The following is a 27,815-nucleotide window of genomic DNA, read 5'->3' on the forward strand; positions in this document are numbered from 1 at the left end:
TCCCTTGCAGTACACAAAAGTATCTTTTCATTCACTGTTTTCAACACACAGTTATCAAAATGTTCTCAAGATGTAATTAGTTTCTATGTTTTCTTACGATTAAAGCCATTGCAGAGGATGTTTCACACAAATCTGTTACACGAAAATGAACATGCTTAGTGCTGTGTATCCTGTATCTGGATATTCATTTGGGGCACACAGCCAAATCTGGCAGTTGTCTAGAATTTTATTTTCATTGAGCAATCAGCTGAACATTTATTCAGCATTTTTCCATATTTTGACAGCAAAGAAGCACAATCAACAGCTGCTTCTCTGACAGAAATCATTCCTCCACTCATACTTACTCAATCCTAGACACAGTAGTACATGAACCATCCTGGCAATATAATGTTGACTCAAAATCTGGCAATCCTATGTCCAATCTTTTCTTCTTTGGTAATTTTTCTGAGATTCAACCTTTCTTTTTGTCCACCTATATAGATTTCTCAGAAAAAAAATGTTTTCTCTCGGTTTATTTACTCCAGACTCTTCTTGAATGGCCTCCTGATACAGAAACTGCTTGCGCACACTGTTACCAAGCTTCCTTGCCAGAATACCCATTGTGTTTTCTTCTCCCAAGAATCAAGATTAAGCTTCATCCAATTTTCCAAGACTTCTGCAGCTCCACTCTGCCTCACTGGCCCTTTACCATGTTGTTCTTCTCCCACAGTGTGCTTGCTATACTACACATGGGAGCAGTGTGGCGAGAGCATATCAGAGCTGCTCTGAAACTGGAAACAGCGCAGTTGTTTTCGTGTGGTATCACGTCTGGGTTCCCAGTCCTGCTTCTTCAGCTGCTGGTGGCTACATGGCTTTTGTTTCCCAATCTGCATGAGTTTGGTGCTAGCTGGAAGATACAGACCAATTAGTGCTTTATTGAGCCATGAAGAATACCCATAAATCAGTGAATTATTCTTTTAACAAAATCCCGGACTGGTAAAAATGCTCAGCAATATGAGCTTAGGATTTAATTCAATTTCCCATGGGAAAGACAGCTTTGGCAGAACTCAAATTGCAGAAGTGGGCTTCTAGGGCCTCCTGCATCATACCTAAGCGATGAATTACTTCTAGGCCTTTCTACACTAGTTATTAGTGAGGATAATCAATAACTTCCCAATAGGCATCTCTAAACTAATGCTTACCAGTGCAGCTAGCCTTGAATGGGGTACCCATTTTGTGGCAGTTTTTATGTATAGCACCCAAACTTTAAAAATCTCCTGGAAACGAGGGCAGCTTTGCACAGAGACTGAGAGAACTGCTATTCCAGAAGGTTGTCTTAATTCAGAAAAGCCATCAGATCATCCTTCTTTATACACGAACAAGCAGGGAGGCAACAGAAAAACATGCAAGGTGGTCAGCAGACCCCATCCCGTAAGACAGTACTCACTGCCACACGCAAAAGAAGAGCACGGTCGGCAGTTGGGCTGATTGACGATAGATCTTCACAAGTGGATTTTGGTGAGGGAGAAAATCAAATTTCTCTAATGGGAGCTATGCCATTTATGGGAACAAGCTGCCAGTTTTCTGCTCGTATCAGGAGAAAAGACAGTTGCCAAGAAGTGCTTCCTCCATTTAATGGGAAAGAAGCCTGTGAGATACATTTTCCTAATAGCAAAAGTCCAGGCAAGGTTCGGGAGAGATAAAATAACAAAAATAATGAGCCAGACAAGTATGTATCTGTGCAAATATATAAAGCCCATCCAAACTGTCAGCCTGGCCTTGGACTATTCAGAAACCAGAACATCTTCCACAAATTCTAGCTCTTGAGAGCCACACGAACTATCTGGTGCTAAGCTTTTTTAAGTACAAAAATGCTGTATTTCTGAGCCAAGTAAGTTTGAGGTGTGTGTTGTATTTAGGCCTGGTGGGTCCTTTTGTCAGACATGCATAAACTGTTTTAGTATTGTTCTGTATTTCAGAACTGACTCTGCCTGACCATGAAGCAGTTACTCAAGCCTATCCTGAAATAACCAAGGGTAAATAAGTGAAACGGCAGCCATGTGTTTTCGGGTTCAAAGATCAATAGTGATGCTCTTGAAAGAGCCTTTTTAAAAAGCCTTGAGACACTGGCATGGTCCTGATAAATCAGATGCAAGTTTCATTTAAATCATTAATCTCCCATGAACTGAGATTTCTTTTACGAAAAGTAAATTCCCAGATAGCCATTAGTTCAGCCTGCAGTAAGATTCTGCCAGCAGTGATCAGTACAATCTCTATCAGATTTCACAGAAGCAAACAGGTGCTGGGAACTCGCAAGGATGTCTCACAAAGCTGGTCTTGGTAGTCCGTGGCGATCAGCTTCTCATCCCTCTGTCATTCATCCAAACCCAGTATCACTCAGGCTTCTTGCTTTCACACTCATTTTCTGTCTGCATTTTTGGATGCTAAATCAGTGACAAAATTACTGAAAGAATCCTATCCAAAGACTACAGATCAAATTTAACATTGCTGGCCACCTGACTGGCCTGAAAGACTCCCTAAACTGAAAGCAAATGTACTGCTTTGTAACTTCTCTTTCTGCAAAGCAGCTACAGGCTTAGGTTTGACTTTCAGATGAGAAGCTCACATTGGAGTCTAAAGAACTATCTTTATGCAAGTTTTCTTCATGTCCAGGGTAATATTTTTCAGGTGAAGGCAAGCAGAGAGAAGGGGAAGAAGAAAACGACTTTTTTTTCCAGACGGCTGATCATTTTGGTGTTAGTGGTTCTCTGAACGAACTAACTTTAGAGCTAAGCATCGCACTTGTTAATGACACTGTAGTACCTAGCATCTCTCCTCCTTTGCGTTAAGACAATCAGTTTTATTATCACCTCTTACAGCCAATTTACTTGTATTTTGCTATTGCATATTGCTAGAACATCTTACTCCAGAAATGAAAACTTTTTCCCCAAAACGGCTTAAAAGAAGCTCTTTATCTCCAGTCCTGCAACCGGGCAGGTGCCCCACAGCTCGCCCCCGCTGCGCTCATTGCCCCCAGGCGAGCCCCGGGGTGCCTGTTCCCCGCGGGCTGCTCCCTGCACCGGCTTGCAGAGCCCCAGCCCCGGCGGCTGCTCGGGGGCTCCGTGCCTAGGTCAGGGCGGAGGGTGGCGGGAGCGCAGCGCTGGCTGCCGCGGGGCGCCCGAGGCCGCCGGCAGGAGCGAGGCCTCCTCCGCCTTCCAGTGTGCGACACGAAGGGGGCTCTGGGGGGTACGGGGCCGCGGGTGGAAGACGGCCAGTGGCAAGCCCGGAGTTGGTCACGTCTCTCCCAGCCACCCGCGGCCCGGCCTGGCCGCCGCCCCCGGGGCTTGCCGGCCTCTCCCCTCCGCCGTCGCCCGCCCAGCCCGGCGGGGCAGCAGGGGGAGCACGAGCCCGAGCCGGGCGCAGCAGCGGGGCCAGCCGGGGCTCCGGCTCCCAGCAGCCGCCGCAGGAGCCCCGCGGGCGACTCCTCGGGGCCGGAGGTGGCGCGAAAGGCCCAGCGCAGAAGCCGAGGATGCGGCGGCCGAGGGCTTCGCCGCCACCGCCGGCCTCTGCCTAGCCGCGGGCGCAGCCCCCCCGGCGGCAGCTGCGAGGCTGCGGCAGCTGCCAGCCTCCGGCACCCGCCGCCCCTCGGCGCCGGGGAGCAGGAAGCGGCGCTCGGCCGGCTCTCAGCGCGCCCCCCCACGCCCTCCCCGCCCAGCGCAGAGCGGGCGCCGGCGGCACAGGCCGCTGCGAGAGCAGCAGGCGCTGGCGTCGGATGCCTGCGCTACGCCATCCCGGTGCTGCCGCGGCCTGGACTCCGCGGGGAACGCGGGCGAGAAGGCGGCGGGCGATTAGCGGGCAGCGGCGGCCGCTCCTTTGTGTCCCAGGTCAGTGTGGGGGAGCGGTGAGGGGGCGCGGGGCGGTGGGGCAGAGCGGGGGGGCGGGCCGGGACGCGCTCCCGCCGGGTGTCGCAGCCCCTCCCGCCGGGCTGGGGCCGACGGTCGCTAAACGCGCCCCTCTGTGCCTGGCCTGTGGCTGCCGCGGGCATGGCGGGCGGGGGACTTGTTTGTGTTGGGCTGACCCCCCTTCTCCGCACCCCGACAGCCCCGGCGGGAAAACTCCGGGAACCTCTCAGCACCCGGCCTGGGTTGGGGGGGTGGGCCGGGGTGCTCGGTTGCCTCCACCGCGGGGCAGAGGACGCCGCTCCTCCTCCCCCACCCGCCCCGGCCCCTCGCCTGCCGCCGCTTTCCCCCGGCCGGGGAGCGGCTTGTGACCGCCGAGAGCGGCTCGTAGCCGGGGAAGTTTCTGCTCGAGCAGCGTTTTGCCGCTGATGTTGATTGTTTATCGCTCTAAGGCGACATGGAAAATAGGTCAGAAATAATGTCCACCTCGTCCCCTCCGTGAAGTGCCCGAGTACCGGCCGCGGTGCTGGGGCAATCGGAGGCGTTGCTGCCTTCTCCCTCCTTGCCTTCCTGAGAAATATCGGGTTCTCCCAGGGTTCGAAACTGTGTTTGGGCTTTTTAAAATTATTTATTTATTTAATACCGTTCCTTGGTGCGGTGTGGAAAGTTGCTGGCCGAGCGTTAGGAATAGCTCCCAGCTATTTCCTGGTGCGCCGAGGGCGGCACTGGCGGCTCCCCGCCCGCCCGGTGGCTGCTGCTGCCCCGGCGGGACCGGCCGGGCTCTGCTCGCCCCCTCGGAGCAGGGAATAGCCTGTTCACCCCCAAAACGCCGGCCGTGCGTTGCAGCGTGTCCGGCAGGGCATTGCAGTTACGCGGTGCGTGTTTTCAGCAGATGGTTGTAACTCCTGTTACCATCCGTAGGATATCTTTAGGAGTGAATTAACCTTAGGACGCTTACGGCAGAAATTGCATGATCAGTAAGCAGGCTTGTGGAAATAATCTTTCCTTTCTGTCGTGTTATTTTAAACAAAATTTTCAATAGAACTTATTTGCAAACTTTATTTCATGATTATATGTTGCAGATGTACCACTTTGAAGAGAAATTTCATAGCATAACGGATTTTAAAAAATTCTAGTTGGGGGATTTATGGTCATGTTGATATTATAACTAAAGAGGTATTTGTGCTGAAGTGTTTAAGTCCACTTCCCCTTTCTCCTGGTTGCAGCAGATTTTTCTGATTGAAAGGTAAAGAAACTTCTGTTTGAAGTCTTACATTTTATCAAGTAAATCGACATAAATGTCTATTTTGTTTTACTGGGTTTTGCTTTGTTTTCTAAGGAATTAAGTCAGCTCAGCTAGCTTAATGTTGTCTTATACATGGGCAAAGCCTGAACTAGAATGCACATGCACTGTTTTTTAGTTTGCTGGACCGATAAGAAGTAGGGAATGCTACTGGTGTGATCCTTATTACCTGGGAAGGGAATATATTACATTTTCATCCATAAAATATCTCTTATTTAGCATTTTGATTGTGAAGAAAAAACTGCTTGACCCTTGCCAAAGGATAACTGCCACAGTCCAAACCTGGTTCAGTAAAGCTGTGTTTTGCTGAAATGTTATGTCTTTTTCAGGATGAAAGAATTCTGGGTTTGTAGAGGAGCAAATTAAATACTTCGACATAGTTTTTATTATTCCATTCAACAATTCTTTTCTCCTTAGAACTGAAAATACTGTTTTGTAGGAAGTGAAAAATAATACAGGCTCGGGCTCTATCTTTGCAAATACTTTTAAATGAATGAAACACAGAATTGTTATCTTGCTGTGTTTCTTCCATATGACTGTGCCAGTAGTCGCAGTCTGAGTACCTGCATTTGGTATGTCAGAGCACAGCTATAAATCTTAGTCTGCACTTTCCTTGGATGGCCAAACTTATTTTCCTTTTCCTGCCTCTCATTTTTTCCCCTGTAAGTAGCATAAGTCAATTCTTAAGCTTTCCTTCAATATCAATAAAAAATTACAGAACATGAATTTGAGCTCATTCTTTGGAATGGTTTAAATTTCCTTTATGTGAAATACAATCCTTTAAAACTGGTAAGAGTTGGCTGATACAATAAGTGAAAATATTAGTTTTGTTCTTAAATTAACACCTGCTTTATTAATAAAATTGATTTGTAATCTTCACTTTAAATTACAGTCAGTATGACTGGCCTGGGTAGGGTTTGGCATAAATAGTAATCAGTAATAGTAAAGTGCACACAGCAACCACAATCTGTCTTCAAAACTGTGATTTTCAAAACATGCTTGACAACCCAATACCTTTGTTGATTCAGTTTAATTCCATTACTGTAGAATATAGTTTTGTTTTGAGTTCAGCGAAACCTCAAAAATAACACCTTGGATTCTGTTCAGGCTTCAGAGGAAATAAGCGCTGGTGTCACTTCTGAAGCCACTGAAGCCCCAGTGATGGCTGTGAGACTGTTACCTGGCACTCTAGTTCTGTGGTTGTAATGTTTCCCTTGGAAGTGTGTGGGTTCCAAAGCTCGGTTCTAGAACTGTCTCCTGCATAGAAGAATTATTAAGTACAGTTCCCAAGCAGGGAGCGATGTGAAAATTGAGATACATAGCTCTTTCTAATGTTTCCTGTTGACTTTGCTAGTCAGTTCTCCACTGAGGAAGACTCTGGCAAGTTCTGGTGGACTTGATTATTGTGGTTTTAAGACGTCGTGAACACCCTGTGACTGCATGTTTCCATCAGTATCGCTTTTACCAGGTTATGGTCTGATGTTCTGGTGTGAGCTTCTCTTTGAGGGTGCTGGAAGTGATTAGGATGGGATACGTGTGCTGCAGCCATCTGTCTGGCTGTGGAGGTGGATAGGAAAGCAAATTCTGGCAGAGGGGCAAAGCAGATTACTGTGAGTGGCAAGGTTTTGAACTACTGCAGGTAAAGATACGGGAACCGTGTCTGAGCTCTGACTCCTTTACTCTTTATTTCTTTGAAGAGAACGTAGATGTCTATACCAATCTAGGAGACAGGTACCTAAACATTTATTAATGTAGTGCTGAGAGTACTGGTGCCTGTGTGTCTCTCTTGGCCTGGGTGCTGTCGTGAACAAATGTAAAAGTTAACTGGTACCTAAGATGGACCTCAGTGTGAGACTTATCATAAATGGTTGTGAATTCTTGTTACTGTTGACCTTGTTTCAGCATTTGAAGTTGTTATTGGTATAGACTAGTGCTGCTCATCCTTGCTTGCTGAATGATTCATTTTCTCTTTTCTGTCTTCTGTCTTGAAATCCTTCTGTTCTTTTTTGACCTCCGGTCCCTACGGACTACAGGGTAGGCTTGGCAGATTATACCCTCTTGTTAACCAAGGTGGAAGAGTTGTATTTTTGTTGTGTGGGGTTCTCCCCTCCCCTTTTCTGTTGTATGGAAAAATACAGTCTCACTAGTGCTTTAATTGTTGTCTTGGCAGGATGGACAAGTAGGATCTGTGCATTAACCAGCAACTGTTTCTGATGGGTATTTGTTTTCCCAGCCTGCTGTTGTGTATCAGGTACCTCTGACAGGCCGTGTGCTCAGAGAGCCTGTAGCCAAAATAGGTATTCGTGTGAAGTGCCAGCACATTCAATTTCTCTTTTGGTTAAACTATGAACATAACTTCGAGTTTCTTGAATTATGAATTATTTAATCTTGCATTCATTTTCCCTCCTAGTGAAAAAGTTTGGGAAATGTGATTTTTTTTTTTCATTAAAAGTTTATTTATATGGCAACCTTCAAATGCTTTATATGTAGGATATAGGATCCTATATAGGAACCTTCAAGGCACAATCTTGCTGTTGTAAATCAGGAGCAAGGGACTGGATTTGATTGGTTAAGTCCGCTCAAAAGCCACTTTTACTTGTCCCTGTAAGCTTTCTACAATCAGACTATGTTTCTGAATAAATGCTACTTCTGTATTTTTCTGCCACAGCTAGGCACAACAGTAAATTATGTTCTTACATTCTGTTGGCGTTCATGCACCATATGTTTTCTGTGTGGCAAGACACGTGCTTTTACGTTTGTTAAGCATCTGCTGATTTTGGCCTACTCTAGCATTTTACTAAGCACATTTTGATCACTTTCATTCATGGGATACATCTCATGAAGTATTTGTATAGAAAACTACGTCACTGTAGAAGTATGAGCATAGCAGTTAAATATTTATGCATTCATTTCTAGCAAAAGCATTTGGTATGTTGGTAATGTGGTGTCGCTGATATTTGTAGAAGTCTGTTGTACAAATAGTTTTCCTCAAAGAACAATACATGGAACATTTGTGGTAACAATAGCATACAACAAAGAATATACAAGAAAAAAAATCTGAAAGAGAGGAAATAAGTTTGCCATAGTTTGGGTGCAGGGAAAAGTCAGGTGAGCAAATTGTGTTTACTTCAAGCAGGAAGCTCTATTCTTGGAAAGAACAGGCAGAGAAATAAGGAACAGAATGAAACCTCGCAGAGTTCAACTTACAAGCAGAACAAAAGTTGAAAATGCTAAGGCAGATTGAAATGACATTAGCTCTATTTTTCATTAGATGATTTCAGTGCTGTTTCTTTTTTTCTAATGGATTTTCTTTAGAGGTTTTGGAATTGGGAACATTTTCAGTGCTAAGAATCTTGAACTTTGTATTTTACAAGCAATTTTGTTGGAAACAAGATACAAAGTCTCCCTTACCAATATTTCTTACTAAAAATAAATTAAAAATTTCCTCATTTCTGAATTGTGTGACTGGTATCAGGAAAATTGAAAACATATACATTTCACTGTTTTTAATTTTCAAGTGAAAAGTTACAAGTTTGTTACCTCTAATGCTAGATAATTATACATATATGCATACATATATATATGGGTGCATATAGTTTGCTGAATCTCATTTATAAAATAAATCACAAACATGTGCACACCACATCCCCAAATTCTTAGAATTAAGAAGAAAAAAATCTACAGCATTCATCAGTTGTGCAGGAAGCCTTACCTTTGACTTCTGACATTTTAATAAACTGGCTTGATTTTCAGATTACTTTGCTTACTATAATCACAACCTTGTTCACATGTTGTAACCTCATGTATCTGTCCCTATTAGTGATCATGACATAGATCATTCATTACCTGTCATGTAGAGGCTGTCAAGCTAGATAAGCTTATCATGCTGTCTAGCTATAAAATAAACTGAATTCTCTTTAAGCTTTAAGTTATTTTCTGAAGTTAACAAGCAAGGTTTCCCTTGAAATTTTGGTATCAGAATGGCTTGCAGTATATCATTTATCATCTTTCTGTTTAAACTTACAAGAGAAATGTAATAGTATTTGCTCTTCTGCAGTTTTAAGAAGTGTTATTCATAGAAATTGTACTTCCCTCCCAGGCGGTTAGTTCAGTTGTCACTTGATTTCTCTGCATAATGATTGTGTATTTCTATGAAAAAAAAATTACAACTAAATAGTGTTACTAATGCTGCTTTTAGTAGTAGAGGTATTTGCATATCTAGTACTTGTAAACTACAGTATATATTGCTTGCCTGCCTATTTATTTGTACGTGGCCCATCTAGCTTTCTATAAATGCATATATACACATTTTAAAGATTTTCTGAATTTTCTAAGCAAACTCTAAGATTATACCAGCTATTAGATAATTCTGGGGCCTTTGGTTTCATGCACTTCTGACCTTAAACCCCTCACATCAGTGAAATAATTCAGATCAAAACACGGCAAGACATTGAGGATATCTGAAGTGCCAAAACAATGAGGTGTAGGTAGTAGAAAACATTCATTTTAATGCTTTACATGTAAAATGGCATTGAGGAAAAAGACTTATAATGGTTTAATGGTATACTACTAGACCTAAAGGTGAAAGTCAAGACTTAGATCTCCCACTTTGTGGCCATTCTGTCAGGCTGAACTACTTTTTCTAATGAAAGCCCTTGCTGCTGGGGCAGAAGCTCTGAGGCATCGGGTTTTACCTGCTGCTGATTTTACTTTATGTATTCTTAAGGTGCAGCCTCTTCTGCCAAGGTACATAGTATGGCTCTCAAATGAATTTGAATGTCAGCTAATGCTACAAACGTTTGGTCTGAATTTGGGTTGGTGACTAGAAGCTCTAACAGATGTGTACCTGCCTTTTGACTTGTGAAAGGTGTAAAAACTGGCAGAGTTTAGACATTTTCATGGCTGGTCAGTATGGTCATCGGTTGGTTTGTCTTTCTCAGGTAGGACAGGAGGGAGCAAGGACCTGTTTGAAAACAAACCAGCTACACTATCAGCAGGGTAGGGAAAGCCCCTGATGACTGTGGTTCCTAGTTGTTAGGCCTTTTTCCCCTGGATGTGTTACGTTGTATTTAATAGGTGATTTTGCTTGTTCTAGTTGTAGCAAATTTGAAAGCAGCATATAAAGGATTTAATGATTGCGAAACGTTAGTACATGAACTTCTGACTAAATATGACAAGTAAATTGTAGGAGAAGAGGAGCGAACAAAACCTGTTCCATATAAAACATTGTCAAAAAATGTTTAAATAGCGTTGGTGATGGTTCAAGCTAATTCAGAAATCAGTTTACTGCTTTGTTTTGATGTAACCCTTCAAGTCTACCCGTTGAAGCTACTGAAGGTGATCATTAGACTTGTTTTATTTTGAAGGTGTTATTTTGGAAACAGAGCTATGCCATTTTAAGTTTGCATCAGTTTTTTTAGCGGCTTCTCATGCGTCAGTGTTGTTCTATCAGTTAAATGCCACACGGGGAGGGGGAGGCAAAAGGGGCATAAAGCCTGCAAGCAAAATAAACAAAAGCAAAACTTGATTTTGATGTGGTTGCTATATTTACCTGTTTAATAGGGACTCTTTAAGTAACTTTTATTTTGGTGCTGTAGTGAGGGGGGAAGCAATGCCGGTGCTGTGAGGGTTGTAGCCTGTGGAGCTTCAGGTGGGCATGGGCTTGGAGCAGGCTGTGGTGTCCAGGGTGGCCTGCCTCTGTCTTTCTCCGTGACAGAAAGAGCCCTTCTTCAGCAAAAATTGTTCCTGTTCCCTGACGCCAGATCTGTCAGTCGGTAACTGCGAGCAGAGCATGTTTCTGGGCCTGTTGGGACAAAGAGCTGCTGGATGCTGTTTGGCTTTCCAGCCTCCTGTGCCTCCTTTAGGAAAGAAATATCCCTGGTCCAGGTTACGAGGGAGGGTTCCTAGGTGAGTGGTTACCTCCTTGGGAAGCTAGGCCCCTGAGGAGGGAGCGGGATGTGCCGTGCCAAGCAGGGGAGAGGTTGGACTGGGGTGGTGCTTGGGCTCCCGGACTGTGCCCTTCTCTGGGGGGAAGGAGTACTGTCTCCTTCCTCTTTCAACTTTTGAAGTGAATATAAGGAAGGAATGCAGTGTATTTTACTTCAGGAATGGCCGTGAGAAGGGGCAGTTGCTCTCACCCTGCCACTTAAACCTCTTTGCTTTGCTGCTCCAAGGCGGTGGCTTCAGGAGTTGGGTGCGCTGAGGGGACAGCTAGCCAGAGGAACCGCTGTGTCCTGCTGCCGCTCACCTTCCCTTCCCCATTGCTGCGATGGCACTGCTATTTGTGGAGCTGTGCTTTGATCAGATCACTTCCTTATCCTGTTTCAAGCCCTGCAAAAATAGATTATTCTTAGATGGTAACTAATTCATTTTAAAATACTGTCCCACAAGCACTGTGTTGGCAGTGTTGCGGGGACAATGTACTGATGCTGTGAAGATGGGAATGAGCACCTGGGGCAGAAACATCCGAAGCTGTTGCTGGTGTGGAAGACTTTGTGTAGTTTCATGGGCGAAGTTGGCTTAAATTCTTGCTGTGCCCTTGCTTACTTCTTCAGGGTTAGATATTAATATTGGCATAGTCTTTCAGATGTATCGTTGCAGCTGTTTGTGGATCTATGCCATATTTAAATCAGGGAAATGTTGTGGTTTAAATAAAAAAAAAAAAACTTCACAAAGTAACCTCCAAAATACCTGTAAAGGTTTGTTGTGGTGGTGGTGGGTTTTTTGCCACCCACAACTGCCAGCACAATTGCAGAGATGGCTGGTTGGTTGTGGGGTGGGTGGGAGCAGAGGGAAATCCTTTAAAGACTTTTCTGCTGATAATATATAATGTGCTATTTTCTCACAGTGCTCACTGACATCCATTCTTTCTATAGCATCTATGCTGGGCTCTGCCCAGTTTATTCAAGCTATCATCACAGTTGTCCATCACTGTTGATCAGTGTCTTCTTTACTTGAAACTTCTTTCTTTAGAAAATACTTTTGCTGAGCATTTGTTGATCAAAAAGTGGACACTACTCTATGTACTGTATTTAGTCCCTTCTCTTGTAAAGCAGATAAAGGAAAGCAGGGAGTTATTTGATTTAATTTTATTTTGAGGTGATTTTTTTGTTTGTTTGTGTGTTTGGGGTTTTTTGTTTGGGGGTGATTTTTTTTTTGCTGCTTGTAGCTGTTGGGTCAGATCTGATTTGCTCTAGGCAAATGGTAGAAAAGAAAGTGGGGTACATCAAAGAGCATTAAAAACTGGTGCTTAACTGGTTTTGGTAATAGCTAAGTGAACTTATAAGGTTAGATATGTTTCAACTTAGTGTTCTTTGATTTGGAGGCAAGCAGCAAATAAGTTGCTGGAGGTGCTACCTGAGGTTGCAGAGAAAAGTATGGCTCTTCTTCATCTGGTCAGTATGAAGATGAAAGAAGCAGCAACCAAACTGACAGGCAGATGTTTGCTGCAATATGTTTGTGAAAAGCCTTAATGTACATTCTGAAATACTTTCCCATGACCATGTAAGGTCATTGTTTGCAATAAAAGTCTCCTTAATTGTCCTTCAACTTTACACTTGTATCATACAGCCATAACTAAATTGCACTTTGTAGTGGAATAATATAGATTTGACTGTAAAATTAATGCATGTTTTGTGTAACGGAAGAGTTGCAGGGAGGGTGTTAGAAGACCTACGGGCAGAAAATCATTACAGAAACCAAAATAAGAATCTACGATATTTCTCTGGTGGTTGAATAAAGACAGTGGACAGAAATTATGAGAAGATCATAGAATCATAGAATCTTAAGGTTGGAAAAGACCTCTTAAGATCATCGAGTCCAACCGCCGACCCAACACCACCATGTCTACTAAACCATGTGCCAGAGTGCCACATCTCCATGTGTTTTGAACACCCCCAGGGATGGTGACTCCACCACCTCTCCGGGCAGCCTGTTCCAATGCCTGACCACTCTTTCGCTGAAGAAATTTTTCCTAATATCTAATCTAAATCTCCCCTGACACAACTTGAGACCATTTCCTCTTGTCCTATTGCTAGTTACTTGGGAGAAGAGACCAACACCCACCTGGCTACAACCTCCTTTCAGGTAGTGGTAGAGAGTGATAATGTCTCCCCTCAGCCTCCTTTTCTCCAGGCTAAACAGTCCCAGGTCCCTCAGCTGCTCCTCGTAAGACTTCTGCTCTAGACCCTTTCACCAGCTTTGTAGCCCTTTGGAGCCCATGCTGCAGCACCTCAATGTCTTTCTTGTAGTGAGGGGCCCAAAACTGAACACAGTACTCGAGGTGCTGCCTCACCAGAGCCGAGTACCGGGGCACAATCACGTCCCTACTGCTGCTGGCCACACACTGTCTGATACAAGCCAGGATGCTGTTGGCCTTCTTGGCCACCTGGGCACACTGCTGGCTCATGTTCAGCTGGTTGTCAACCAACACCCCCAGGTCCTTTTCCTCTGGGCAGCTTTCCAGCCACTCTTCCCCAAGCCTGTAGCATTGCAAGGGGTTGTTGTGACCCAAGTGCAGGACCCAGCACTGAGCCTTGTTGAACCTCATACAGTTGGCCTCAGCCCATGGATCCAGCCTGTCCAGATCCCTCTGCAGAGCCTTTCTACCCTCAAGCAGATCGACACTCGCACCCAACGTGGTGTCATCTGCAAACTTACTGAGGGTGCACTCAATCCCCTCATCCAGATCATTAATAAAGATACTAAACAAGACTGGAAACAATGATGAAAACAATGTTCTATATTTCCAGAGTCTTTGATTTTCAATGCAAAAAAAATCTAAAAAATCAAACTTTTAGCCTAAATTTATGTGCTATAATGCTTGTCTCATTTTGTTTTGTTAAAATGGTAGGGAACTGGAAGCCAAACCACAAAGAAAAAAAAGTGAAATCAAGGATTATGGTTTTTAAAGATGTAGTACTGTAAAGCCAGCCCCAAATCAGCTGACTTTATATTAGGTTATTAACATTAGGTATTGAAAAATAAAATAGTCTTTGATAGAATACACTTATGTGTTTCTAAAATAACATATCTATATGAAAGTCCTAGTGGAGTCACTGTTTTTCCATGTTGGCCCGTCCAGCGTATGACCACAGATGTTATTAGTGTAGGAACTACCAAGGAACTGGTTTTGTGAGCGCTGATCCTGGGTCAGATTTGCTATCAGATTCTCTCCTAATGTAACTTTGATCAGGCAGGCAAACGATTAAATTTCTTAAGTTAATAAGAGTACACAATATATCGTTTGCGCTGACTTAATGCCTACTGTGGGATGAAAGACAGAAACTATTTGGCATAAAGCCTTCCAATAGAAAATCAGCCTGTCAAATCTAAACTGTATTTACTGTCTTGTCAAATGATGACCTCAGAGCAGATACTGGAACAATGACTCAACTCTGTAAATTGTGCTCTGTTTTATTTACAGAGGACAATAATACGGAATTATTTCCTATTAAAAATACTATACTGAGCGTGTACAGGTAGACTGATTTTTTATTTCTCTTGAAATCAAAGCTTTATATTTTTGACAATAAGTTTGCTTGGGGTAGGAGAGAAGTTGCAACAACTGTCTTTTTTGGACACTCTTCTGATTCATAAAATATGTCAGAGTAATGACATTAACTATCATTGCAGACATTTTAATGCCAAATTCATCCATCCATGTGAAAGTTATTTTTCATTTAATGGCGTTGCTTGGGACATGGACTTCAGAGAGATACTACTTTTTTCCTTTGTACAAGTAGGAAAATGAAGTATGTTTTAAGTACACTAAAATAGACCCTTAATATTTTATGAAGAACCCGTTCAGTTAGGTGGAATCAAATTATTTTGGTAAGCTTCCCTCTCCTGCTTTATTAATTCTTACCTAGTGCATCCTTCATAAATTCTTGCGATTATGAGAACGTGAATTTATTAAGCTATGCAATTTGTTCTTTAAGCCAAAATACTACAGCTTGCAATTTATTTATTTTTTAGTTTACTATAAGATCAGTATATGCTTTTTATGTAAAGTTCCAGAAGACTTTTAATTAAGTATTTAGAGTAAGCACTTCATTTTTCTTTTTCCCCGATATTGCTCTTCTGAACAGGTTGTCAGGAAAAGATAGATTAATGGCATTAATTGAAAATTATAAGCAACGCAAGTAATCAGTTGATTTGCAGATGTATTTCTAGATGCATTACTTCTGCTTTAGTTGAAGGCATTTATCTGCATGACTGTTGTTAAGGTAGCTTGATGGTGAATGGACAGCTTAACTGCTGATTTACACTGTCTGCTCCCCTTGGTTCTTAGCATGAGAGTGTAGTGCTATTTGGTTCATTTTTCTCACTCAGCCAGTATGCGGGACCGAAGTGGGACAAAGGGCTGGTGTAATGTGGTACCACATATCCTGAAAACGCTGCATTTTGCTGGTTCTGACTCAAAGGCAGTCACATTTGTGCCAGTTATTTCATACCCTTTTAATCATACCTTCTAAAACGTGGGTTTTCTTTTTAGGGGAAGTCTTTCTAAAGGCTGTCGTGGTTTAGCCCAGGATAAAACATTCGGTTTGGTTTGCTCACGTTCTGTTTCCTCTTTGCAAATTACTGTTGAAACCATTGCCCAATTCAGCCTAATGTGGAAGAGGAGAAGGGCTCTCAAAGATGATGAAGTTTTTATTTACTGTAAATTGGCAGCTGAAGAGAGAAGACACTGAAGTTAGTGCCCTTACTGGGAGGAAAAATACAGAAGTCAGCTAGCATGGGGTCCGTTTTGCAGCGGCTAGCCAGCTGCTGCAGATATAGCTTCATCATACCTGCGGGATGTGGGATCTTTTGCCTAGTCGAGGGGCCATAAAAGGTAGGGGCTTATCATGGTGGAGGGAGAAGGACGCAGCGGTAGGAAAGCAAGCTTTTAACTGTGCTGCTCACAGAACTTTTCATGTTAAACTTTTTAATGAGGAAGCTTAGAAATAACATGTCATTTGTCAGACAGACAAAGACCAATGCCAGGGTAGAAGGGAATAAGCCTAATAAATGTTCAAGATGAATTATTGTATCACATACATGATCTATTAATAGGGGAGAAGAAAAGAAATAAATGCAACATATTAATGACTTTCATGCTCAGTGGGAATAATCAAGTTGTCAGCTCAAAGTAGTCAGTATGTTGTTTTTATCAGTGTGCTGCATAGAGGACCAGATATTGGTGCTAAATTTAAAGCAAAAAGTAGGAAAATCTGAATTTTAATACTTGATTAAGCTGGTTGTTTATCTAGCCCATTAAAATGTCATAGATATCTTGCATTAGCTTTGTTAGAAATGGTGAATCAAACCTTGTAATGGCTGCCTGGGAAGTAATATAGGCTTAGAGAACCAGGCAAGAAGAAAATGGTAATAGCTGGATTTTGCCCTGAGCCCATAAAATTAGGTTTTTAGGTTTAACTATATTTAAGTAACACTGGTTATTTACATTTATGTAATTATTTATAACCGTAAAGCTTTAAAAAGAATTTAATGAATAAATCCTGATAGAAAGCAGTCTATTCTGTTGTCTTTTTCTAGAGCGGTGATCATGTTGCCTTTTTAAAATTGGGATAATGACTTGAGTAAGGTATCCTAGATATTTCCACTTAAGGTTTTTTTGTTTGTTTGTTTGTTTCCTTATTTTACTACATGATGATTATGCAATCCAAAATTCAATTAGCATTTCTTTTCTACCCCCTCACCTTTTTAATTATGGAGAACCAGGGTTTATTTGTAGTGTCGGGAAGCTTTAGTCTTCAACAAGAACACTGTGATACTGGGTGCTGCACAGCTGTGAAAGGATTTCAAAGGAGGACAAGAGGGTTATGCTTGATGCAGTAGTCCAGGCTGTCTCTGCAGGGGATGCAGAGAGAGAGGTGAAATGATCAAAAAACCAGGCTGGTTCTTTGCAGCACCATGCTGAACTAATACATGCAGTGAATTATGCTTTTTCAGCTTCACAGTAATTAAAACAAAAGAGGATATTAGCTTGAATGACTTTTGGCCGTATGGATAGATGGGACATATTTCTAATCATGTGCAGAAAAATTTGGCAGGTCTTGTGCATAGTCTTGCCAAAGTCTATGAGAACCCAGAGAAAACTAAATGAAAAATAACTGTCTAGGTTTACAGTCAGACTGTATTATTGTGCATGCTCAGAAAGTAGGCGTTAGGAGTAGCCGTGCAGGGTAGGTCAAGAACTCTGTTTTCGCCACAGTGAGTTTCAGGTGAAGGCTGTGTCCAAGACACAGCTAAAACTGGAATTGAAGACAGTTCTCAGGTGGGGGAAACAAACGTGTGAGTCATCAGCACAGAGATAGATGGTGGCTGAATTCGTGTTGGCAGGTGTTGGATCTCTGAGCATAAAGGAGAAGAGGATGGGAAAAAAAGGGCAGGGATGGAGGTGTACAAAGCTCCTACAGCAACTTAAAAGAAGAAAATTGTCTGAAGACTAAATGAGCAGCTAGAAGAAAACTGGAAGAAAATAAACATTTTGTTGTAGTTTTATTGTAGGATTCTGTATTTTTGCTCTTCCACTGAATATAAAATATTAAATCTAAGGCTAGAACAATTTCAGCCACTCAGGGTTTTGCATGTTTTCCTCTTTTAAAAAAGAACTGAGCCCTTTACACAGGTTGTATTGCATTGTTAAACAAATGGAATAAATATCAGTGCCATTTTGATGCAGCATTATGGTACCAGGATTTTACCAGGGCATTATTGATAATTTATGGTGTCAAAGATGTAATATCACACGTGACATGTGCAAGTGATTTCTATTTTAAAAAAATCCGGAGAATGTATTTTTTTATGCTCCACTTTTTCTGTTTTCTTCTCTTGGAAGCTAAGGCAAAACCAGTTTAGTTTCATGGCTTGCCTGCACAAGCAGGAGCTTCAAGGAGAGTCTCAAAATATTAGGTGGCATTGACCTACCTCTAATGTTTGCTCTAAGAAAGTGAGTTCTTGGTCTTAAGACTCTCCCTCTTGTCCCCTGAATTTTGTCTCCTGAGCAGAAGGAATACGAGATTTACCCGAAGAATTTTATCTGACCTATTATTGTAAGTTGTGTCCTCCCTGGTAGCTATGTAGGACTGTGTGGGGGCATGAGCTGTATTTGATGACTCAGACCAGAATATCCTCCTACCTCCTCATTGCTACGTGGTTGCTGAGAGTCTCTCTGGGGATCGGGGTGGCTGGGGGCGTACTGGAGTCCTCTGGGAGCAGGATTTTAGAATTCTTGGTGAAGACAGGAATAGTTTGGCTGAACATGGCAACGTCAGTTTTGCCAGAGCATGGGCATCCTGAGAGGTTTTATTTTTTTACTTTATTTTGGAAAAATAGGTGTCAAACTGCTACACATACAGAAAGCTGAAAGCTGCAGTGCAGGAACCAAGGGCAGATTGGAGAATGCTGGCAGGCGGTACATGTATGATTGTTACAGAGGATGCGATAGGGGCTGTTATTAGAATGCAGAAAAAGAGAATAAAGAACATGAGTACTGAAAAGTTCTAGAGATATTGCTCTTAGTAAAATGTTTGTTTGTTTGTTTGTTTTTTAGTTCAAGCAGTATGTTTTTGACAGCAATAGTGAAGAACTGGAAGACTGGTTAATTAACATACAAAAATGGAGTATTTGCCACTGGAGGTAAGACATTCTTTGAACATACTGCGGTTTTGTTTCTTAGCGTTGTCTTGAAATTCCCAGTACAAGTCGCTAGATTAACGGCACTGTTACACAAGCATTTCTCTGAGAACAAAGCTGGTTTAAGAGGTTTCTGTATATCTCCATCTGTCTTTTCATTGCACTCTCAAGTGCTCTGATGCAACTGCTGTAAAATACCACTAAAATGATCAATTTAGAAAAAAACAAAATCGAGGAACATTCTTTCCTTCCGATGTTCTTTTAAAATCTGATATCCTGTGATCCATTTTGTATTGTGGCCTCAGAAAAGATGAGTTTGGATAACTAAAGAAGTGGTGGGCTAGTGTGGAGACAGCATGGACTGGCCAGGATATGTAGGAGATTTTCCAGCTTAAGAAAATAAATAGAAAGAAGAAAAGTAAAGTTTTGGCCTTCAGTATAGGATCAAGTGGTTTTAACTGACACTTTAACTATTGGAGATGTTCAATCTCAGTGCTTAAATATTTTTGAATATTGAATACATGTTTATATGCTGCATTAACCTCTGTTGCTCATATGGAGAGAGCTCCTACTGAAGGAGTCTTCTGCTTCTTACAGGCAGCCAGAACAAATGTGCAGTTCAGTAGCTTGGTTTCTGAATGCTAATTATATGCTTTAAAATACAACAATAAACTCATTAAATATTAAAAAGAATTGTGGACATTTAATGTAATTGAAGTTCGTCAGTGAAGTGTAGCTGTAAATTTGAATGGAATCTATACAAATAAATACTTCTACATGAGTTTAACTTTTTTTTTTTTTGGTTGGCTTTTGTGTGATTAGTATACAAAAAATAAAGACATTGTCCAAGTTTGAGTTTCTCCTTTAAAATATTTAATCACTGCATAACACTTTCTATTATATAGTTCAAAGAACAGAGTTTTCCTTTGCACTGATGTGAAGGACCTTGACAGAAAAGTAGTGATTTGGTTTCTGTCAGCCCAGGGCAGTGAATGTTCCCCTTCATCCAGGTTAAGGTGCACATGGAACAAGCTGATGCTTGACAAAGGAAAAGCCGTCCTCAAAGGTCAGCTGATAGACTGCAATCCCAGGTACAGGCAGTGGCATGCAGCGTTGCTTTCTGGATGCACCGCTTTGTGAACTGTACTGGTTCTGCAGTTGATAGAGGTGCAAGGCATGGGTGCCACTTTTCCAGATATTGTTGGTAGCACAGTGAGGGCTGTGTTACTGGATTAAAACACGTGGTGCTGTGTAATGCAGGACTGGGTTTTTACTGGACCCTGTGTTCGGTCTGCAGGAGTTGCCTGCCAGGCAATTTTTAGCGGGCTGTCTGGGGATGCTAAATCAGCTCGACAGAGGAAGGAGGGAGTGGCCCCAGCTAGAGCCATGTTAGACATAATAGAAATACCACAAGTTCACTGGACAGCCCTTTTGGCAGTAATGCAGGATGTGGCTCTCCTGGCTTTTATTGTTGAATTAACTCATTCATAAAATAGCCCTTCAAACTTGTCTAATTGGACTAGTTTTGGATTGTTCTGAGTTTTCCTACTGGGGACTTGAGGGACCCTGAAGCATTTGGGAGTGGCTGCTTGGCCCAACAGCTCCTGCAGAAACCGTTTTCCTTTCCCTTAGTGGAGGCAAATTGTTCAGGGACATAGTGCCACTGGGGAGTGGCATTGTGCATTGTGCTGGGGAGTCAGAGGCGTGTGATGTTTTCCTCCCTTGAAAATGTAGTTTCATCAAAATGCAAGCTGGATGAGACTGCCTCATGGCATCCTTTGTCTAAGTTCTTTCATTTTTTTTGGAGTCTTTTAAAGTGGCATCGTTTCTGAGGTGTTGGACAATTTCATCACAGGTTTTATGCACAGCCCACAAGGTTTGTTGCCCAGCGGCCAAGGGTCACGGGTCTAGGATCTCTGGATCTCTGCTTGGTGGCAGGTCAGGTTCCATTTGCAGAAGATACGCTTGCATCTTGGTAGGTGATGCACATGTGATAACGCAGTATGGTAACCCCAGAGAATTAGAGTGCAGAACTTCTTGATTCTAGCTTTAAAGACCACTGAGGACATCCCTACACAATCCTATAGACAAAGCAGTGGAAGAGAGAATTGCTGCAAAGCCATGTAGGTTATCAGTGACAGTCCTAGCACTGCATACTGCAGCAAACTTGTGGCATCATTCAGTTAATCTGTTGAAGTCCCTTGATTGAAATTTGAATGAACACAGGATATTTAGACAAGCTGGACATCTAGATGCTGTAGTTTTGATGTTGCAGTAAGAGCCCTTGATCTGAGTTCATCATATTGTCATAACTCAGCTTCAGAAGCAAAATTCCTCTTTCGCTGTTCCCTGTTACTTCAATAACATACTGTTTCTGTGTTTTTGTAAAGTGCATGCAGAGTCCTTGTATTGGCTGTTAAACCAAGGTCAGAATTAACTTTTTGTTTGTAGTTAAAAATCTAGACCTGTGCTATGGTGCTTGAAGCCTTCCAGCTCCTCTGGAGTGAGTACAGAAAGGTAAATCTTATCTGGATTCATAGGCCAAGATAATTTAGTTGGTAGGCTAGAGGTGGCCTCTAAAGGTAACTTTACTTTCAGGTGACTGATATCTGCAGTGGCGGTGACTTTTTCTTTTGCCAGCTACTCTGTTTCAGTCTCAGTAGTACTGCCTGGTGCTTCACAAAGACCCAAATGCGTGTTCAAAACTTTAGAAACAAAAAACCCCCATAATCCATTGAAGCTCCAGCCAGGCTAGCTTTTTTATGTTTACTGCTTCTGTATTAGACCCAGAAAATGGACTAATGTGCGTGAAGGGTAGTCTGGGTTAGGTGTTTTTGTTTGTTTATTCCTCAAACCAGACAGTGCTTGCAGTGTTTGAAATGCTTGTAGAAAGTGAAGTCTGTTATTAATCCAGTTGATATTGTTGCAGGAAAAACAGCAGAACTCTGTAAAGTCTGTAGGATTTTAATTTAAGTATCAGCAGGCAGTTGTAAATTAGCAGGAAGGTGCCAGTCTGTGGCTGCAAAGACAACAGTGAGAATTAACACTTTACTACTAACAAAGATTGACTAAAAATGGGCATGTTGCTCTCCTTAACTCCTGCCTTCCCTCTAGAATCTCTCCATCTAAATCCTTACATGACCTGGTCAAGCACTTTCTCTGCACTGTTTGGCCACACTGTAATTCAGCTGTCCCTGTTCTCACGTCAGAATTGAGGCACTGCTACTGGCACGGTCATTCTGCTTCAACAAGGGCTGGAAGCAGACCGTGCTCTTTTTCTCCTTGTCGGCAGTATTTTTCCCTCTCTCCAGCCAAGTACCAGAGCAGCACTGCAGTCGTAGCTATCAGTAAGTGCCAGCATTATATTATGCTGATGGTGTGTTGTGATACTTCTCCGATAACGTTTGATTCCTTCACAACAAAGATAGAAGTTATTGTGGGCAGGTTTTGGTACATCCTATATTCTAGTTTACTCCAGGGCCTGTATACTTAAGGAAGCTGTGCAAAAATTGTGTATAGTGTTGTCCTTTTTAAGGACCAGATAGGCATTATCCCCAGCTTGTGTTCTAAAAAGTTTGTTTTCTGTTTGTTTTCAGTAACTAAGGTGCTGACAATTTTGACTTCTTCATGCTCATAAACATGAGTGAAGTTCAGGCTATGGTAGAATTCTCCGTGGAGCTCCACAAATTCTTCAATGTGGATTTGTTTCAAAGAGGGTAGGTAGTGCATTCTTTCAAACTTCACTGTGGTGGATGGCTGGTGTTGGAAGGACCTTAATGGGTACTGTCATGTAGCACTGCTTTGTGTATTATTGACTATTTTTATACTGATTTGAAAATTTTTTTTCCTTGTTGGAAAGGCATATACTTTCTAGGAATTAAAATGAAATGCTCAAATAATTTGGCCTAAAATTTAACTTGTAATGAAATATTTTTTATCCAATAGGAGAAGAGGGAAGCTCTGTAGATTTGTAGGGTAGATTATGTTCTTATCCAGACCTTTACACTTTCATGTCTTAATTTCTGTAATCCCTTTTGTTTGAAATATGATAGGTGTTTCTCTTCAATCTTTTGAAAATGTTGCTGCCCCAATTAACTTACTAGTTTATCAGTTTGGCAGTGGAGAACTACACCAGCTTCTCTCTTCCTCACACTGACTCCATACTGCCTTGTTAGACTCTCCTGACCTCCCCTTACTGATCTCTGTAGGTTTTTTCACATTCCTTTCATTTGATATTACCTGATTGTCCCTAGCTTACTTTCTAAGGTCCTCCTTTCCCATGGAAATAGGAAATAATCCTTTGTAGCTTATTCTGGACTTATTAAAGATTATTGGTCATCTAGTGTTGTGGTACATTGCCCTTCTGTCAATCTTCTAACAGACTACAGTAAAAATACATGTCAATATTGTAGTTCTTATGATGTTTGTTTTAGATAAATCTGGCTGAGGCTGTGTCAGTGTTTACAGACAGGGAACAATACATATCAGTGTTGATTTATGCTAGCTCCTTTTTCCAAAACATTGTAGAATAACTTTCCTTAGAAACATTTTAGTAATAAGGAAGTATATTCTTGTTTTTAACCTTGTCATAAAGCCAGGCAGTTGGGGGGTGTTTTATTGTTTTTAGTAGGGTTGGGTTTTGACAGGGTGAGTTGATGAAGGTAAAGTAATGGGAAAATTTCATTGCTTTGGGATACACATAGTTCCTCTACCTTGTATTAACCCTCTAAGGTGGCTGTTTTGGTGAAGAGTGAAGGTAGGATTGGGAAGGAGCTCAGGAGAAAGAGGCATATAATACTGTTATAAAACATAGCTTGGCTAGCTAGCCTCTCTCCTTGCCATGTTACTGTTAGTTTTCATCTATGTTTTATTAAAGCTAGCTTTTCTCTAAATTTGACCTGAAGCTGGCATTGGCAGAAGTGATTATCCATTATGCTGGCAACCATTTGCAGTCAAAGTATATGCAACAAACTGTCTATGTCCCGTTTTGCGGGAAAGTTGTAATTTCAGTCTTCATTGGAAGAGGAGGATTAAAGAAGGCTTAAGAGGTCTGGGAAAACACTGAGAATATTCTAATTACTTCAACAAAAAAGCACAGTCTGTTGAAATGTGGCCTTTTTTCATCTGTGAAACCTGTGAGGAAGGAGAGGATAGAATATGGCAGCACGTTAACTGTAATAGAGAAGAGCCTGAAGAGAAGAAAATCTTTTGGTTGTCTTAACCTTGCAATTCAAATGATTCCTCAGAAAGGTAGTTGAGAAGCAAAGCATAGCAGTATAATTACCAGTGCTGTAGTTGGCATGTTTCTTTTTAGCTTACTCTTTAAAAAGCAGTAAATTCACAGGGCAAGTTCGGAGAGGTGGAATGCTGACATAATGAGAAAAGTGACATGACTAGATACTCTACCTGTCTGGTTTCAAGTTGAACCTTTAACTCTGGGCACATTCCCTTAGAAAGCAATGTCGGGAAAGAGAGAGAACTTACAGAATAATTCGAAAGACTGAGTAATGTGACTGTTGCAATAATTTCTGTCAATTTGGCTAAGTTCTAGTATTTTTCTAGTGAACTGTCTTTTTACTTATTGGAGACAGGATGTAATATTTACATTGCCAGAGGAACTCTCGGATGATGGATTGAATCGGCAGAAAAGAAAATCTTTAGTTTCATTGTTAGCCTCCTGTTTGTGAGCTACCGCTGTGTTTAACATGGTTTCTCTCACCGAAAGTCAGGTATAGGATTGATTGTATTCATGGTTTGTTTGGGATTGTGTACATTCAAGCCTACCTAGCTCGGGCATGCCTGTCTCCTGGTGTTAGAAGCATAATGACCTTCTGAATTGTGTAAAATAAAAATGTCAGCTATTGCAAGTAATCACATCAAGCTGATCAAGCTCCTTCTTAAACCTTAGCAGATTTTTATCCAAACTGTTTGGTTGGAGAGTGAGTCCAGATTCTCACTCTTGATGATTGGAGACATCATAATTTCCAGCCTAAATTTCCTTCTGATCAGTTTTTAGTTGTTTTTATTAACAGCTTTGAATGCTATGCTTTGAATGACTCTATCAGTCCGAGTGTTCACCATGGTGTATTTTTAGATGTCAGTCTTTTGTCTCTTGTATTAAATATGAACTGAATCAGTTTGGTTATTTGAATTTGTGGCACATTCCCCACCACCCCCCTCCCTTTCTGTAGAATTCGCATATCTCAATATCCAATCAAAACCATTATTATCTCTTCCTGATTTTATAACTGTTTGAAGAAATCTGCCAGCTATTGCATCCAACTGTAGCGTGTTTTCTTGGATCTGTATCTGTAGTGACACTATTGCCAGAAGCAGTTATGACTGTGTTTACACTAACAGTTAATTTGGTACTTTAGGAATGAATTACTAGAAGCAGTGTTGATGTTCCTCTATGTGGTTCCAGGGTTACTTTAGACTAGATTTAATCTCATCCTCTGGAACAGATGTTTGGCATCGTGACTGTATTTTGAAGTCGTTCATACCACGAATTGGTTCAGGCTCTTTTGTCCCCCCCTGGGGGTTGAAGTGCATTTTGTAACATGTAGATCAGAGCCTGTGGTTTAGCTTTCTCCAGGAGACATCTAGGTTATATATGTGGAAAGCTCTCAGTGAATTGAACCAGCATGCAGCAAACTGGGATCATTGGGGAAAGTGCCTCAAAACCACTCTGCTGATCTAAACCAATCAGTAGTGCAGACTCAGCCAAAATTTCTTAGAGTGTTTCACTCAAGATCAAATTTACCTGAAGAGTCCTCTAATGGACTCACAGTTATAACCATTTTATTCTCCTAACTGACCCTTTAAAGCAGATTCTTTATTTTCTTTACTTTTAGATAACTGTTGTTATTCTAAGCAGAGGGAAAATATACAGAGCAGACACTTCATTCTAATACATGAGGCTTGGCTTGTCTGTATGTGTGGCTCCCTGCTTCTCATCTAGTTCAAGAAAGGTTGTTCCTATGGCTGTGGTGATTCTGATGGTTAGCTTCTTCTGAAAGTTGGACTGTAGCTTTAAGTCACAGAAGTATGTAGTATAGTTAAATAATAGTTCAGTAGTAACCTTATCTAATACAGCTATTTAGTTATATTTTCTTATAACTCTGTGCCACTTGCTTAAAACCCAGCTTGCTCCAGGTAGCTCTGTTGGTTTATTTTAATCTGTTGTTACGTTCAAATAAGGCTTCACATAATTTTCCATTTTGAACTAGTGGGATTTGATGATGGGAATGTTTTCCAAACAGCGATTGCTATGTGAGTATTGTGTGACAAAATGAATAAAAGAAATGTAATTGTTTGGGACCTGCGAGAAAGTGAGGCTTCAGGCTATTATGTCATCTTAGCTCATAAAAGCTCCAGTTAGATTTGGGCTCTGTAGTGCTGACCTTGTATAAATACAAAAGGAAACATAACATAGCTTGAGTGAGATGCGGACTGCAGCAGTGGAGAATGAGTTGAGTGGAAAACTGGTTGGATGATTGGGGTCTAAGCGTTGTTGTCAGTGATGCAAAGGCCAACTTGCAGCTGATGACTAATGGCATGGATTGATACTGGGTCAGTAGTTCAGTGTTTTGATTAACAACCTAGACAGAGTGCCTTCTCAGCAAGCTTTTGAATGATAACAGATTGCAGGGAATGGTTAGATACCCTGGAGAACAGAGCTGCTCTTTGGAGGGATCTAGCCAAACTGGAGAAATGGGCTGATAGGAATCTCATCAAGTTAAGGGCAAATGCGAAGTCCTCCAGATGGGTGTGAATTACCCCATATGTCAGTGCAGGCTGGGGCCCAGCTGGCTAGAAAGCACCTATGCAAAAAAAAAAAAAAAAAAGCACCTGGGGGTCCCGGTGGACAAGGAGTTAAACATGAGCTAGCAGGGTGTTGTGTCAGAAGGCAGCCAATTGTATACCGAGCCGTAATAGCAGGAGTGTAGCAGCAGGCATAGTTTGGAAAAGCAAGGTCTCCATCCTTCCTGTGTTACGCTGCCTGACTCCTACCAGCAGCTTTGCAGTGCTGTCAGGCTGTATTTATTTCCCACTTACTCAGTTTTCAAACCAGGATACTTGTCTTTCCATACTGATTTTCCTCTTTGAAAAATCTGCAAAATAGATGCTCAATACTTTTATATTTTTTTGCAAAAAATTGTCTCATAAACTTGAGAACTATTAGAGATACAAGGTTTCTCTGTGATGAGAGTTACTGACTAGAATCTGGGATTTCTGGGCATGAATGATTGGTTTAATATTACTTTCTGTGCTGGAGATAGGGAAAAGGATTTTTTTTTCTGTTTGGCCAGTATCTTTGGACAAAAGATCATAGGATCATAGGATATCCTGAGTTGGAAGGGACCCATAAGGATCATCGAGTCCAACTCCTGGCTCCACACAGACCAGCCGAATCAGAGCACATGACAGAGCATTATCCAGACGCTTCTTGAACTCAGTCAAGCTTGGTGCTGTGACCACTTCCCTGGGGAGCCTGTTCCAGTGCCCAACCACCCTCTCGGTGAAGAACCTTTTCCTGATATCCAACCTAAACCTCCCCTGTCGCAGCTTCATTCAGTTCCCTCAGGTTCTATCACTGGTCAGCAGAGGGAGGAGATCAGCGCCTGCCCCCAGGCCTGCCGCCAGATGTTTTCTGAAATAATTTTTTGCCATTCTGACAAATACCGTGTCTGTGTCGCTGTGCTTCCCTATTTGTATTTCTATTCACATGTCGTCTTTTATATCTGTAAGTCTTTTAGCATAAGGACACTTCTCTGTTTGCACAACAGACAGCTATTTAATTTATTAGATTTATTACTGAAAGGCCAATTCTGCCTACTTATAATAATCATTAATAAGAATAACCTTTTAATACTTTGTCAACAAGCTTGTTCCAGGTAAATGAAATGAAAATGAGTTTCAGATGTAGAACAGATTACAATGTTCTCTTGAAACCTTTTCATATGCACTTAGAGCATTGCATTCTTGTT

At 41.8% G+C, this 27,815-nt stretch overlaps 1 protein-coding gene across 4 annotated transcripts in view; it reads left to right on the forward strand.

Moving 5' to 3' along the window:
• The first annotated feature begins 3,217 nt into the window (after window positions 1-3,217).
• Window positions 3,218-27,815, forward strand: part of FAM135A (family with sequence similarity 135 member A) — a 93,706-nt gene continuing 69,108 nt past the window's right edge. For 2 of the 4 annotated variants that reach the window (XM_054819038.1, XM_054819039.1), the window contains exons 1-3: window positions 3,810-3,863; window positions 18,743-18,828; window positions 22,422-22,541. In XM_054819038.1, the coding sequence (XP_054675013.1) occupies window positions 22,453-22,541 (89 nt within the window). In that variant the 5' untranslated portion in view covers window positions 3,810-3,863; window positions 18,743-18,828; window positions 22,422-22,452. Of the gene's footprint in view, window positions 3,864-18,742; window positions 18,829-22,421; window positions 22,542-27,815 lie in introns of all 4 variants that reach the window. The other 2 variants (XR_008576220.1, XM_054819037.1) reach the window with 2 other exon arrangements.

The sequence above is a fragment of the Grus americana genome, chromosome 3, assembly GCF_028858705.1.
Source record: "Grus americana isolate bGruAme1 chromosome 3, bGruAme1.mat, whole genome shotgun sequence".
NCBI lineage: Eukaryota > Metazoa > Chordata > Aves > Gruiformes > Gruidae > Grus > Grus americana.